Below are 14,914 nucleotides of genomic sequence, written 5' to 3' on the forward strand. Positions count from 1 at the left end.
CTCTGGCACCACTCCATTATCTAAGGAGGATTGGAAGATTGTCACCAGAGCCTCTGCAGTTTCCACCCTTACTTCCCTCAGTGTCCTAGGATGCACACTATCCGGACCAGATGACTTTTCTATTTTGTGCACTGCCAACCTTTTAAATACCTCCTCTTTGTCTATTTTTATCCTAACCAATTTCTTTACTAGTGAAGACAGATGCAAAGTACTCATTTAGCACCTCAGCCATGCCCTCTGCCTCCACAAGAAGATCTCCTTTTTGGTCCCTAATCGGCCCCACCTTTCCTTTGACTACCCTTTTACTATTTATATGTTTATAAAAGTCTTTTGGGTTCCCTTTTATGTTACTTGCTAATCTATTCTCATGCACTCTCTTTGCCCCTCTTATTTCCATTTTCAGTATGAATTCTAATAATAGCAACTACCTACAGTAGAGTTAGCAGCAGCAACTTAGCCTAGGTATTAAGAAGGCATGAACAGACCTCTTGAGATTTGCCCTCTTTTCCCTCCTTGATACCAACTCTTTTATATTGCATATAAAGTAATTACATTATATATAATGGGATGGATCTCTTCTCAAGTGTCTGTTATCAACAGAGAATTTGCTAACATTCTCAAATGTTTCTTCTGATGAGAGTTGAACTTTCTTACTTGGTCCTCATCAATCAAAAAACTGTTACATTCTCATGCTATGGCTTTCTGGAAAGGCAGTATTTATTAGCACATACACTTGACAAATTTACTTCCTAGTAAAAAAGTTAGAGATTTCTATTGAAAAAATATTATTCTATATTGGTCCATTATTGTTCATTCTGTGCTTTTTAATAATGACTTGTGCTTCTATTTTGCTACTTTTCAGTTCTTATGAGGTTTTGAACCCTTTTTATAAATGAGCACAGGAACAGGAGTAGGCCATTCAGCCCCTCTAGCCTGTTCTGCCATTCAATTAGATCATGACTGATCCTCAACTCCATTTACCTGCCTTTGATCCATATCCCTTGATACCCTTACCTAACAAAAATCTATTGATCTCAGTCTTGAAAGTTTCCATTTACCCAGCATCCTCAACCTTTTAAGGGGGAGAATTTTAGATTTCCACTACCCTTTATGTAAAAATTTCACTCCAGACTAACCTAGCTCTAATTTTAAACTTGTGTTTTGAAGTATATATGTATATATTTTTGTATATATGTGGGATGTCAAATTTGTTTATGGAAGGAGACATGCATTTTTGTGTGTGGAGTTTCGCATTTCTGCATAATCTTACATGATTCAGTCATGGATTGCTGGACACCAGTTCCAATATGTTGGACATCCCTATACTGCATCCACTCAATCCTAGTTCATTTATCAAGACAAGATCTTACTAGTACACTGGTGTCAGGGTCAGAAGATTATTTGTAAACCTGCATTTAGCCATGGTAGACAACATAGAGGCAGATGCTCTCAGTCATTCTATGGTATTAGGTTTTATGAGTTTTGAACCTTTAATTCATCACTAAAATGGTGCAGAATTTTCAGTACACTTTGTACATTATGAAACCAATGCTGCAAGGAAAATTAAAGTACTGCAGTGTTTACCGTTACCTGTCTTTTGACAGTTTGAAGCCTTACACCTCCTACCAGCTACGAATGATGGCTACTAATGATATTGGAGACAGTGCTTTTAGCACAGAAACAGAACCAGTGACAACACTGCAGGATGGTAAGGATAAGTTATATATTATATTTCACTCTGTCCTATTTGTCTATTATATTCTTTGATTTAATTGAATTTTTAACTTATCACCCCTCTACCGTGCGCATATAAACCTTCTCACCATTTTAGCTCTCCTTATGTTTTGCTGCATCTTATTTCTATTTGTGATTTGCTTAGATAGAAAAAATGTATTCAAGATAATAGACTGTCGATATTTAGCTATAATGATCTAAATCGGGATAATCTTGGCTGGACAATAAATAGGTTGTTTTAAGACAACAGTTGTGTAGAATAATAAGCTGAGTTCACCAGAGAGAGGAGAAAAATAAGAATTCACCACTAAGCAAAGATGTCCTTCAACAACCAGTGACAAGAGCTAGAATACATGATTGATTGAGAGAAATAGGTTTACTTAAAACAGTTTCAAATTGTGGCATGTTTCATGTATACATAATCTTCACAACAGCCTGTAATTTAATCTCGTGTCAGAAGAAATAACTCTTATTTGCAAGTGCTGCACTTAGCTCCTAACCTATATTGTGTTGTTTAACAAAACTTCAGTGAAAAGTTGAAGTACATTATGTTCAACTAATTGCGTCACAAAGATGATGGAAGCTGTTTTGTGTTGCCAATATTGACAATATATGCAATGAAGCCCCAAATAATCTTGCAGTGTTTCTCTGGTTGAATCTTCTTGGAAATTGAGTTGGAAAATGATACCTGTATACAGTACAATATATACCTTCATCTATTCTTGCAATCCAACAATGTAGAATACAGAACTAAATAACAACAACAACTTACATTTATATAGCACCTTTAACGTAGTAAAACATCCCAAGGCTTTTTACTGGAGCATAATCAGACAAAAATTGACACTCAAAACTAAAGAATCATGATGTTATCATCGGAGGAATTGGTTTGAAAGAGTTACTGAGCTCAGCCATGAAGATGGTTTCCTCAGTGCAACAAAATCACATAGGATTGCATAGGATATACGGCACAGAAACCAGTCCATGCCGGCGTTTATGCTGCACTTGAGCCTTCTCCCGTCTTTCCTCATCTAAATCTATCAGCATAACCCTCTATTCCCCCCTTCCTCATATGCTTATCTAGCCTCCCCTTAAATGCATCGATACTATTCGCTTCAACTAGTGGTAGCGAGTTCCACATTCTCACCACCCTCCTGGGTAAAGAAGTTTCTTCTGAATTCCCTGTTCGATTTCTTGGTGACTATCTTATATTGATGGCCTCTAGTTATTCTCTTCCCCACAAGTGGAAACATTCTCTCTGTATCCACTCTATCAAAACCATTCATAATTTTAAAGACCTCTATTAGGTCACTCCTCAGCCTTTTTTCAAGCGAAAAGAGACCCAGCCTGTTCATCCTTTACTGATACCCTCATATTTCTGGTATCATCCTTGTAAATCTTCTCTGCACCCTCTCCAGTGCCTCTATATCCTTTCTATAATATGGCAACCAGAAATGTATGCAGTACTCCAAGTGTGGTCTAATCAAGGTTCAATATAAGTTTAGCATAACTTCACTACCTTTCAGTGCTATCCCTCTAGAAATAAACCCTAGTACTTGGTTTGCTTTTTTTCATGAACCTGTGTCGCTACTCTTAGCAATTTGTGTACTTGCACTCCGAGATCCCTTTGTTCCTCTACCCTACCAAGAGTCACCCCATCTAAGTAATAAGTGACCTCCCTATTCTTCCTACCAAAATGTGTTACCTCACATTTGTCTGTGTTGAAATTCATTTGCCAATTATATGCCTATTCTACAAGTTTATTACTGTCCTCCTGTAATTTGTTGCAGTCCTCCTCAGTATTGACTATCCTCCCCCCAATTGGGACACATCCGCAAATTTAGAAATTGTGTTTTTGATTCCAAAGTCTAAATCGTTAATATAAATTGTGAACAACAATGGTCCCAGCACTGATCCTTGTGGAACACCACTACCTACCTTCTTTACCCCTATTCTCTATTTTCTGTCTTGAAGCTAGCTAGCTTTCCAATCTGCTACTTGTCCCCTGACTCCGCATTCTCTGATCTTATTCATTAGTCTATTATGTGGTACCTTATCGAAGGCCTTTTGAAAATCTAGATAAATTACATCTACTGCATTACCCTTGCCTGCTCTCTCTGTTACCGCTTCAAAAAATTCAATGAGGTTGGTCAAGCAAGACTTTCCCTTTTGAAATCCATGCTGACTATTCATTATTATATTTTTGGCTTCTGGATGTTCTATTTTCTCCTTTAGTTGGGATTCCATTATTTTTCCTACCACCGATGTTAAGCTGACTGATTCATAGTTCCCTGGACATGTTCCAACTCTCTTAAATGTAGGTATTACGTTAGCCATCCGCCAGTCTTCTGGCACGGAAGGGATTTTTATTAGTCCTAGCCCCTTTAGGGCTACCCCGGATCAGGCGTATTTCTCAGATGTTCACTTTCAACTAAAGTTTGAGGTAGCCGAATCCTAAAGACGCTTAATTGGGTCTAAAGATCCGGGCTATCTCTCCCTAAAGGAAAGGAACAACCCGAGGATGTTACCATCCTCCAGATAGCGCTTTTAATAAGTTTAGCTAGACTGTAACGTCCCGGATATTATGATGGTCCGGAAAACTCCCCCAGAAATGTAACTCTTCACCAAAGAGTGTACAGAGATTGAGTTCGCGAGTTTTTGATACAGAAGACTTATGTGAGACAATTCTAAAAATATATAGAGATTTATTAAAAGAACCAACATGCAATTTACAGTTGGTGAATCAGTCAATCGCAACATTAACAGTTTTAAAAAGAGAAAACATACGATCTTTTTAACAGAGAATCTTACTTTTAAGTCTTAACTTCGCTACAGTATTACAGTTCTTAAAGGTTTCTTATACAGGATATCCATCAATAGCAAATACTTTTGATCCCCGAGGTACAAAGAGTGGTAGATTACAGAGCCGCCTCTGAAACCGAGAATCGCTTTGCCCAATTAAAGCGAGTCTGATATCCCATTTGAGAGTTCAATATTTATACCCTTTTCCAGTGGTATTTCCTTTAAGGTTTTCTGCTGATGCAAGCTAATTATCCCTATTCATCTTTCTGCCGACCTCTGCAATTCTTACTGCTACATCAGCCAGAATCTTGTCTCATCTCCAGGTGTTCTAGGATCACCATATGAAAACGGTGTGAAGGGCAGGTGTTCCTTATTTTATCTCATCTTTATTTACAAGGGCAGATGTTCCTTATCTTATGTGCCATCTTTACGAAGTTTAAATTAGAACACCTTATCCAGGGTGAACCATTGTTTTGTTCCCAAAAGGTCAGCTTGTCGGAGCCATGCACCTTCTGTTTCAATAAGGTTATTTATTCAGGGTCAAAAACTGTCTTATCTCAATAGCGAGAATGCTTTCATAGCTATTTCAGAGTTCGGTTTCTAAATTTCCAAACCCAGTTTGTCATCTTTTAATAAGGCCCAGAATTCTTTCATAAGATAGTGTATTTTTCTGAATAGGTTATATGGCTTATTCCTTCACAGCACTACACCTTTTTTAATGAATTATTAAATATGTGTAGTAATGCCTCTGCTATCTCTTCTCTAGATTCTTTTAAAATGCGCGACTGTAATCCATCTGGACCAGGGTTTTTTTTTCCTATTTTGAGTTTGATTAGTTTATTTTATACATCTCTTTTTATTTTAAATGCATTTATTTCATTACTAATCTCATGATCCAATGTCATATCTATCTGTTCTATCTCCCTGGTAAATACTGAAGCAAAGTAATTATTTAATATTTTTGCCATCCCTCTATCGTTGCCTGTGGTATTATCCTGTCCATCCCTTAGTGGTCCTATTCCCATCCCGACCTTCCTTTTTTATTTATGTGCCTATAAAGTATTTTCCTATTTTGTTTTATGTTCCTTGATAAATTAATTTCATAGTTCCTCTTTGCCTTCATAATTGTTTTTTTTGACTTCACACCGAATCTCTTTGTATTCTCCCTTATCATGCTCTCCCCTGCTGTCCATGTACTTAATGTATGCCTCTTTCCTTAGCTTCAATTTTTCCCTTATGGCTTTACTCATTCATGGTATCCCATTAGTGCTTATTTTGTTCTTTTTTAGCGGAATAAATTTTTCCTGGACTCTGTTGAACACCATTTTAAATGTTTCCCATTGCTGTTCTACATCATTGTTTGCCAATATTGTTGTCCATTTTATTTTCCCAAGTTCTGTTCTCAGTCACTCAAAATCAGCTTTTCTCCAATGTATTGCCCTAGTCTTTGTCATACTTATGTCATTCTCAATTATTATCTTAAAGCGTATTATATTATGGTCACTATTGCCTAGATGTTCCCATACTTTTACTTCTCTTATCTGCTCTGGTTCATTCCCCATTACTAGATCCAATAGCGAATCCTCCCTTGTTAGGCTTTTTACATATTGGGTTAGAAAGGAGTCATGTACACATTGTAGGAACTCCTTTCCCTTATCCCCTTTACCTACCTCTTCTGTCCAATTAATATCAGGGTAGTTGAAATCCCCCATGATTATTATTCTAGGTTTTTTACTCATTTCTCTAATTTGTTTGCATATTTCTTCACCTCCCTTCCACTATTCGGTGGTCTGTAGACTACCCCTATTAGTGTGATTGATCCTTTATTGTCTTTTATCTCTATCTACATGGATTCTGTTTCTGTCTTGCTGATATCTGCATCACTTTTTTCTACTGCCATTATACTATCCCTAATTGCAGCTACTCCACCTCCCTTTTTCCCTCTCATCTTTTCTAAATATGTTACAACCTGCAATGTTTAGTTCCCAGTTCTGATTTTTCTGTAGCCATGTCTCAGTAATCCCTACTATGTCTGGTTACTCACAACGCATGATTGCCTCTAGCTTTCCTGTTTTACGGACACAGGAGAAATCAAAATCGTGAAACCATTTATAAAAGAACACATTTACGATTTCACCACGCATTATATACAGATATTGTCCCTCTCCTAACATGACCTCAGTTAAAATACACAGTTGAATTTACATGATTGTACAAATGCTCCTGCATTGTACTCCCTCAAACTGCCTCCAGTCAAATATCATGAGTGCTTTAACCATTTAAAATTTCAGCAAACAGCTCAAGTGTACAAGGCAAAAATATGGTAAAGGGATGCAATCCTAAGCCAGGAGAAATCAAAATGGTTGGACTATCACAGGCTACCCAGGCGGTAATCCCAAGAGACAGGTTGGCTGCTATGGACCTAAAAGATGCTTGCTTCCATATTGCAAAATGTGTGTGTTACCAGAAAGTTCTCAGCTATGGATAAATTTCGGGAGGGAGAAGGACCAGAAGAGCTGTGCATCATTTTTATCTTCTTCTTCTTCTTAGGCAGTCCCTCGGAACCGAGGATGACTTGCTTCCACATTAAAAATGAGTTCTCAGGTGACTGATGAGTCCAATGCGGGACCTACAGTCTCTGTCACAGGTGGGGCAGACGGTGGTTGAAGGGGGCAGGTGGGTGGGGTGCTTGGGTTGACGTGCGCTCCTTGCGCTGTCTGCGCTTGGCTTCCGCTTAATCCCGGTGAAGAGACTCGAGGTATTCGGCGCCTTCCCGGATGCTTCTCCTCCACTTTGTGCGGTCTTGGGCCAGGGATTTGGCCCAAGACCGCACAAAGTGGAGGATCATTTTTCTCAGTATGCCACACACACACAGATATGATGTGTTCTGATGTCATTTACATCATCGTGTTGTGTGTTTTCAAACAAACGATAAAGGCTTTTTTTCAGGGAGACTGATTCCCTTTAAAGTTTAGCATAGTTTGTATCTTGGGTGAAACAATCTTTTTAAAGGCAGTCTTGCTGCAGTTGTACAGGGCCTTGGTGAGACCACATCTTGAGTATTGTGTGCAGTTTTGGTCGCCTTATCTGAGGAAGGATGTTCTTGCCATGGAAGGAGTTCAGCGAAGATTCACCAGGCTGATACCTGGGATGGCAGGAATGACGTATGAGGAGAGATTGGGTCGATTGGGCTTATACTCGCTGGAGTTTAGAAGAATGAGAGGGGATCTCATTGAAACTTATAAAATTCTGACAGGACTGGACAGATGCAGGAAGGATGTTCCCAATGGTCGGGGAGTCCAGAACCAGGGGTCACAGTCTAAGGATAAGGGGTAAGCCATTTAGGACAGAAATGAGGAGGAATTTCTTCACCCAGAGAGTGGTGAATTCTCTACCACAGAAGGCAGTAGAGGCCAATACATTAAATATATTCAAGAAGGAGTTGGATATATTTCTTAAGGCTAAAGGGATCAAGTGGTATGGGGAGAAAGCAGGGACCGGGTACTGAATTTGGATGATCAGCCATGATTGCATTGAATGGCGGAGCAGGCTTGAGGGGCCGAATGGCCTACTCCTGCTCCTATCTTCTATGTTTCTATGTAACTAGAGAGCTTTGTGGCTCACTGTATTGAATTGTAAATTTACTGTTCAGTAAAACAAAAGCATACTCTTAGAAAGTACTTTAATATTGGAAGGATGCAGCCAACAGCAAACATGCAACTCCCCCACCATTGGCTGTACTTTAAACAATCAGACCATTGTTGTTCTGATGGCTGCAGAGACTCACGTTTTCCATGGGTCTTGCAATTTACCATCTGATCTTCATTTAAAAGCAGAGTCAGATTTCCTTGTTTGTAGTGGTGGGCATTGTGGTTGTCCAACCAGCTTCCAACATGTTTTCATTGTGAGTGGCAATGGCAAGTAAAATAAAGGGGAGATGATGGAAGTTGAAGGTCTCCGTTTGACTGCTGCTCCATCAGGACTGTGTAGAAAATATAAAATTGCCTAAAATGTGAGACATCCTGGCAGACCACACCACAGTTTAAACCAGCTTAGATGAAAATAAAAAATCTCCATTCTTTTTAGAGTTAGTAAATTGAGAATATGGTACATAGTAGATAAAGTTAATCGAGAATAATATTTCAGTCCGGAGACCTAATGGGTCAACAAGAAATATAAAATTGTGATGTGTCGTTCAGTTGCTTCACCTACAGTTCTGTTTTTCAGTTCCCAGTGAGCCACCAGTTATTCTGTCTGTGATTCCACGCACCACTACCTCAGTCCTTGTTCAATGGCAGGTAAGGCATGGCCTCTGGACTGTAATTAATCCTTCGTGTATTGAAAACATTTGTTGAGTTAGTGAAATACAAAGAGGTTTTTCTTACATTTATCACAATGTGTTATTTAAATTTTATTGTAGAAAGGACATAATTACCAACATTACAGAACATAAGACAACCAGTCATAGTTATCATGGCATGATAATTGTGATATCTCAGCATGTTATTTTTACAATGGGATATTTTGGAACTGCTTTAAAAGCTTTGAAAGTGATGTTAGCACTGGCTAATCATCAAGCATTTGTTAATAAATGTACCTCTAATGAGGCAATGGGCTATAAACCTACTTCTAATGTTATATACTTAACAGAGCAGGCTTCTGTAGATGTATGGTGAAATATTGGCTATGTAAAAACTATACACTTAAGTGAAGTGGCTTAACCTTTTCAGTAGTGTTTATATCCATGCAAGACGAATGAACTTATCCATATAGGTAACATGTAACACCTTCAGTCCTCCACTGGTGGCACTGTGGCAAGAGTCGCCCAGGTCTGTTCCGACCAGTTTGACCTGTTACAATAAACACAGCTAAAAGACATAGGCCTAGAAATTCGATGCTTTAACACCGGCCGTTAAGGCCGGTTTTGTAGAAAAAATGGCGGCCACCTCGCTTTTGCCCACTTCCGGTGCGGAACACGGCGGCCGCCACTTTGGGCAAGTCGGCAGCGCTGCCGTTGCCTGTGCTCGTTGCAGATATGGAAATGAGGCAGATCGTGACGTCAGTGAGTATGCAACGCTGATTTGACGCATGACCTGCCATTTTGGACGTTGCCACTCCTTTTAACACCCTCTCTAAATCACGACCAGCTGAACATATGTTCAGCAGCAGGAAGGATCCCCCAATGGTGTTATTTAAAGGGATCATCAAAAACTTGCAGCTGACTTACTTTTTCATTTCTACTGGCTCTGTGTAAGTTTGTGCAACTGTTTGGAGCTTTCTGCTCTTATTTAAAGTTGGTGATGTGACGGGGAGTGTTGCTGCAAGTGAAGGGTTCTGCTCACACCACCTGCTCTCAGTCATGGGTGTTCTATTTGCAGTCCCCCTCGCGCTCAAGTATAAGAGGGAGATGGAGCGGAGGCAGCGAAGAAGAGGGCAAGGTGCTCACAGAGGGAGGAGGCGGAGGGACAGGAGGATTCTCAGCTGGAAGGCTCTCAGCTGGAGGCCTTAGTCTCCCCACTTCCCCTTCTTACCATCCCTCTGCCCAGTTATTGCATCCTTTATAATAGATTTCAGCATTTTCCCAACTACTGATGTGAGGCTAACAGGTCTGTAGTTCCCTGTTTTCTCTCCCCCATCCTTTCTTAAATAGCGGGGTTATATTTGCTATCCTCCAATCTGCAGGAACCATTCCAGAATCTATAGAATTTTGAAAGATGACAACCAATGCGTCCACTATCTCAATGGCCACCTCTTTCAAAACCCTAGGATGTAGGTCATCCGATCCTTGGGATTTATTGACTTTTAGTCCCATTAATTTTGCTAGTACTGTTTTTTTACTAATAATAATCTCTTTAAGTTCCTCATTCTCACCACACCCTTGGTTTTCTCGTATTTCTGGGAGGTTTTTTGTGAGGTGATTGTGAGGTATGAGTAGTGATTGCTAGAGATTGTTGGTAGCGGAGTGATGGGAGTGTGGTGCATTGAGCAGTGTGCGAGGCTAGTGGTGCAGATGGTGGGATATGGCATTTGAAGATGCATTCACTCATCTTGACCACTCGTGTGAGGTCATTAAACTTCTTGCGGCATTGGATCCAGATCCTGGGGACAACACTGGGTGCACTGACAGCTTCAACTATCTCCTCCCACAGCCTTCTGCTGTTCTGCCTTGAAGGCTTCCTGCCCACCTGCGGGTAGAGGGCCTAACGGTGTCTTTGAACCCCCAGGACCAAGGCCTCCAGTGCCGCATTAGAAAATCTCCTTGCCCTTTCACTTGGCTGTTAGGCCGTGGCTTTCTCCACACTGCAACAAACCACCTCCCCTTTAAGTAGTGCAGAGAGCTTAGGCCAAACTTTATTGGCCAGTAGACTGCACCTGATATTGGCTCCCGTTCAGCACTAAGCCAATCAGCAGCGCGTTTAGTGCTGAGATCAGCGCTGCAATCATCATTATAATAAGCAGGCAGCATGATTTTAGCATTCTTCCTGCACCACTTTGAACAAGCGAGGGTACATCGCGCTGCCCGCGCCTGTTTTTGGGCCTTATCCAATTTCTGGGCCATAGCATTTCATTCAATGAACCATGAGCAAGTCCACGAGCAATTCAGCAGTATACATCACACTCTAGATGGCACACTTTATTACAGACACAAAACAATCTTAAAAACAGAAAACAAAGACAGTTATTGAAATCTGCAAGCAGTTACAACTGCCTTTTGCTTGACTTAATATAGTTTATAAATTGGCACTATTACTTAGATTTCCATATTAGAGCTGTGAAGAGAAACCTCAGCAACTTGATTGATTCATTTTGTGGTAACTGATTGTTCTAGATAGTTGGGTTTTAAAAAAATCAGCAGATTAGATTGGGTGGTTTTGTAGTGTTTGCTCATTGCCAGTTGGAAGCGTTCCCATGTGTTCAGTGAATGGAAATGGTGTTTGATTTTGCATTAAATGGGATGTTCTGTTGGTACGTTATTTTACTCATACATATGCAAAAGGTAATAAGCCATGAGCTTTCTTTGAGCATGCATCTTCTTCCATGTTTTGTTCAAGTGGTCAGGCCTAGCTAGGAAGGGGGAGGGGAGTGGGGTCAAGATCGGGAAATATCGGGGGGGGGGCGCACCTGAGGTTGGAGATCTTCATGAAGCTTTGTCGATGCATCGGGTTATATGGGGAGAAAGCTGTTCAAGGCATTGGAAGATCAGCTGGATTTTTGTTCTAAATTGTTGAATTTTTTGTTTATTATATTATAAATTTTCTTTGGGGGTATATAGTGGGATGGCTGAGGAACTGTCATGGCTATTGTTCTTGTTGTAAAGTGACTGGGGAAAACATTTTTGGGGGCGAAAAATTTGAGCATTTTTTTTGGTGAGATTACAAAAGTGGAAAATAGCCAATTGGAGACTACAAATAGAAAATAACCAATTTGAAAGCAGAAAAGCACTTAATCGATAGAAGAAAATTACCACATGTTCACGGTGGACATTACCGTCACAATGATCCCACACAAAGTTTTTATAAATTAGATAAATGGATGGATAGGTGACTGGGTTTCAAGGCAATAAACAAAATAGTGAAGTTTGATGAGTCTTTCTTTCTTTAAATTCCTCTCTTAATTTCCTGAATATTGCTCTGGTATAATATCACAGTCACCAATTGCCCTCTAGTGCCTCGTTCCCAAGTGGCCATTCTTTACATGTGGATTTAGACTCTGAATGTTGGAAGGCCTCTTAACCATAGAATAAATCACAGCCAAGCCAATCTCACTGGGCGTGTACACACATACATCTTAACCATCGAATAAATCACAGCCAAGCCAAACTCACTGGGCGTGTACACACATACATCTTAACCATAGAATAAATCACAGCCAAGCCAATCTCACTGGGCGTGTACACACATACATCTTAACCATAGAATAAATCACAGCCAAGCCAATCTCACTGGGCGTGTACACACATACATCTTAACCATAGAATAAATCACAGCCAAGCCAATCTCACTGGGCGTGTACACACATACATCTTAACCATAGAATAAATCACAGCCAAGCCAATCTCACTGGGCATGTACACACATACATCTTAACCATAGAATAAATCACAGCCAAGCCAATCTCACTGGGCGTGTACACACATACATCTTAACCATAGAATAAATCACAGCCAAGTCAATCTCACTGGGCGTGTACACACATACATCTTAACCATAGAATAAACCACAGCCAAGCCAATCTCACTGGGCGTGTACACACATACATCTTAACCATAGAATAAACCACAGCCAAGCCCATCTCACTGGGCGTGTACACACATACATCTTAACCATAGAATAAATCACAGCCAAGCCAATCTCACTGGGCGTGTACACACATACATCTTAACCATAGAATAAATCACAGCCAAGCCAATCTCACTGGGCGTGTACACACATACATCTCAACCATAGAATAAATCACAGCCAAGCCAAACTCACTGGGCGTGTACACACATACATCTTCCAAGGAGTCACTGAGTGGAGATCGGGACCACTAACCCTGGGTAACTTTTCTGCTCACTAATTCATGGGTATTTAGGGCCACTGTAGCAACACTACCACTGCCCCACATGAGATCAGCTATCTCAGTATGGGCTGGGGTTAACTGGTTCCACTGGCTAATACTTCTTCAGATATTGTATTTACACAGTAAGCAATCAGGAGAGTTGATTAGTTTTCAATACTTTATTTGTGGGGGAGGGAAGAGAACAAGTTTATTATTAGGCAGAAGTAAAACATATTAATGGTCCGGATTTTGCAGTCAGCGGCTTAAGTAGTGGCACTTGCCGTTGACCTCGAAGAAAGCTGCCCACATAGATCCAGCAATCACTTTGGCGTGTATTTCGCCACTCCCGACGTTAATTTCATTCTAGTCAAGTCTAGGAGATCTCCAACGTCCAGCAACAGTGATGTCGTCAAGCTGGCTAAGCAGCCAATCACATTGAAGAATTCTCACAGACAGCAAACATGGAAGTAAAATGCACTGATTATCCTTCACTTTTTAAATTATTTTACAGAGAGCAAAATAAAGATTGGGACATACACATGGGATTAAGATAGAAGTTGAAATATCATAAACAAACTTAAAAATATATATATATTAAAAACCATGGAAATTTTATCATAATGGAAGAAATTGACATTCCACAAATATAAAATTAGTTTTTCAGGGCCAGAACGGTTATTCAACAGTAGATATGGCTCAATACGCCGTTAAAAACCCAGTTACACCTGATTGAACAGGGCTTAACTTTTTTGGGGGGAGTTTTTAACAACGAATTTAGAGCGTAAAAGCCTAAGTTCTCGTCAGTTCAGTGATGTCAATTGATTGTCGTCTGCTGGGAGTTGAACAGCGCGTCCTGTGGAGGAGCAGGGAATGACTGACAGCAACTTCTGAATTTCCTGTGGACGCCAGAAGTTGCTGTCAGTTTCACATTTGTAATGACTGCGTACGCTGACAGGTTTTCCATCATTACAACCGCAAATCCCAGGCCTTTATGGACCAGGTTAAATCACCCAGGTAGCACAGAGATACAGTCAGAATCATTTCTACGTTTTGTTTCTCCCTAGCCACCAAAGGAAGAAGCTTTAAACGGCATACTGTTGGGATTCCGGATTTACTACAGGGAGCTTGTGTATGAGAATGTGCCAGGATTCAACACACATTCCATTGAGGACCCTTCTGCTCTGCAGACAGAGCTAACACGTAAGTAACAGCAGGTGACAGATCTGTGGACAGCCATGATTTGACTCAGAAATATTTTTCTAAAGCTTTTTGTTGTTTTAATGCATGTGTCTGCAGGGCTTTAAAGACTGACTGTTTGGTTTTCACTGTCTTCTGACAGAGCAATAAAAATGCAAATATTGTTTTTATTTAAACATATAGCTTGATTATCATATCAGTTGTGGAATCCACCACTATTCCTTCAGTCGTATCTACTTTTCTGATATGGATCTAACACTTGTGTTGAGTTATATGAGAGATTGTCTATGACTTTGCTTTGAATGAGATATATTTGTCGTAAATGGATGCTTCACTGATATTCTGCACTCGGAATTTGAAGAATAATTTGACCATGCATTTATAGCCACACTGATGCTGTTCACACAGCATTTTCTTAAATTGTCTTCCTCATTTATATATTGTTTTCCTCATGTTGTCTTCTCTGATACCATTATTATGGTTCAGGCTGTGATTTACTCAACATCCAATGTAATGTCAATTTTTCTGTCTGTCACATCTCAAACAGGCTGAAAATAACCAGATGTACTTATCAACAATGTGTTCCCTTTATAGGGGTCGTGTGGCCCAAAAGAAAATTACGGGGAACATTGCTTATCAG

The 14,914-nt window shown here is 40.0% G+C and overlaps 1 protein-coding gene across 2 annotated transcripts in view; it reads left to right on the forward strand.

Annotated features, from left to right (window-relative positions):
• Positions 1 to 14,914, forward strand: part of sdk1a (sidekick cell adhesion molecule 1a) — an 897,759-nt gene that overhangs the window by 809,768 nt on the left and 73,077 nt on the right. For both annotated transcript variants that reach the window (XM_086000285.1, XM_086000286.1), the window contains 3 exons: positions 1,605 to 1,708; positions 8,764 to 8,834; positions 14,142 to 14,277. In XM_086000285.1, the coding sequence (XP_085856411.1) occupies positions 1,605 to 1,708; positions 8,764 to 8,834; positions 14,142 to 14,277 (311 nt within the window). The remainder of the gene's footprint in view (positions 1 to 1,604; positions 1,709 to 8,763; positions 8,835 to 14,141; positions 14,278 to 14,914) is intronic.

Source organism: Somniosus microcephalus, chromosome 11, assembly GCF_052327205.1.
Source record: "Somniosus microcephalus isolate GS21.2 chromosome 11, FLI_Smic_1.0, whole genome shotgun sequence".
Classification (NCBI taxonomy): Eukaryota; Metazoa; Chordata; class Chondrichthyes; order Squaliformes; family Somniosidae; genus Somniosus; species Somniosus microcephalus.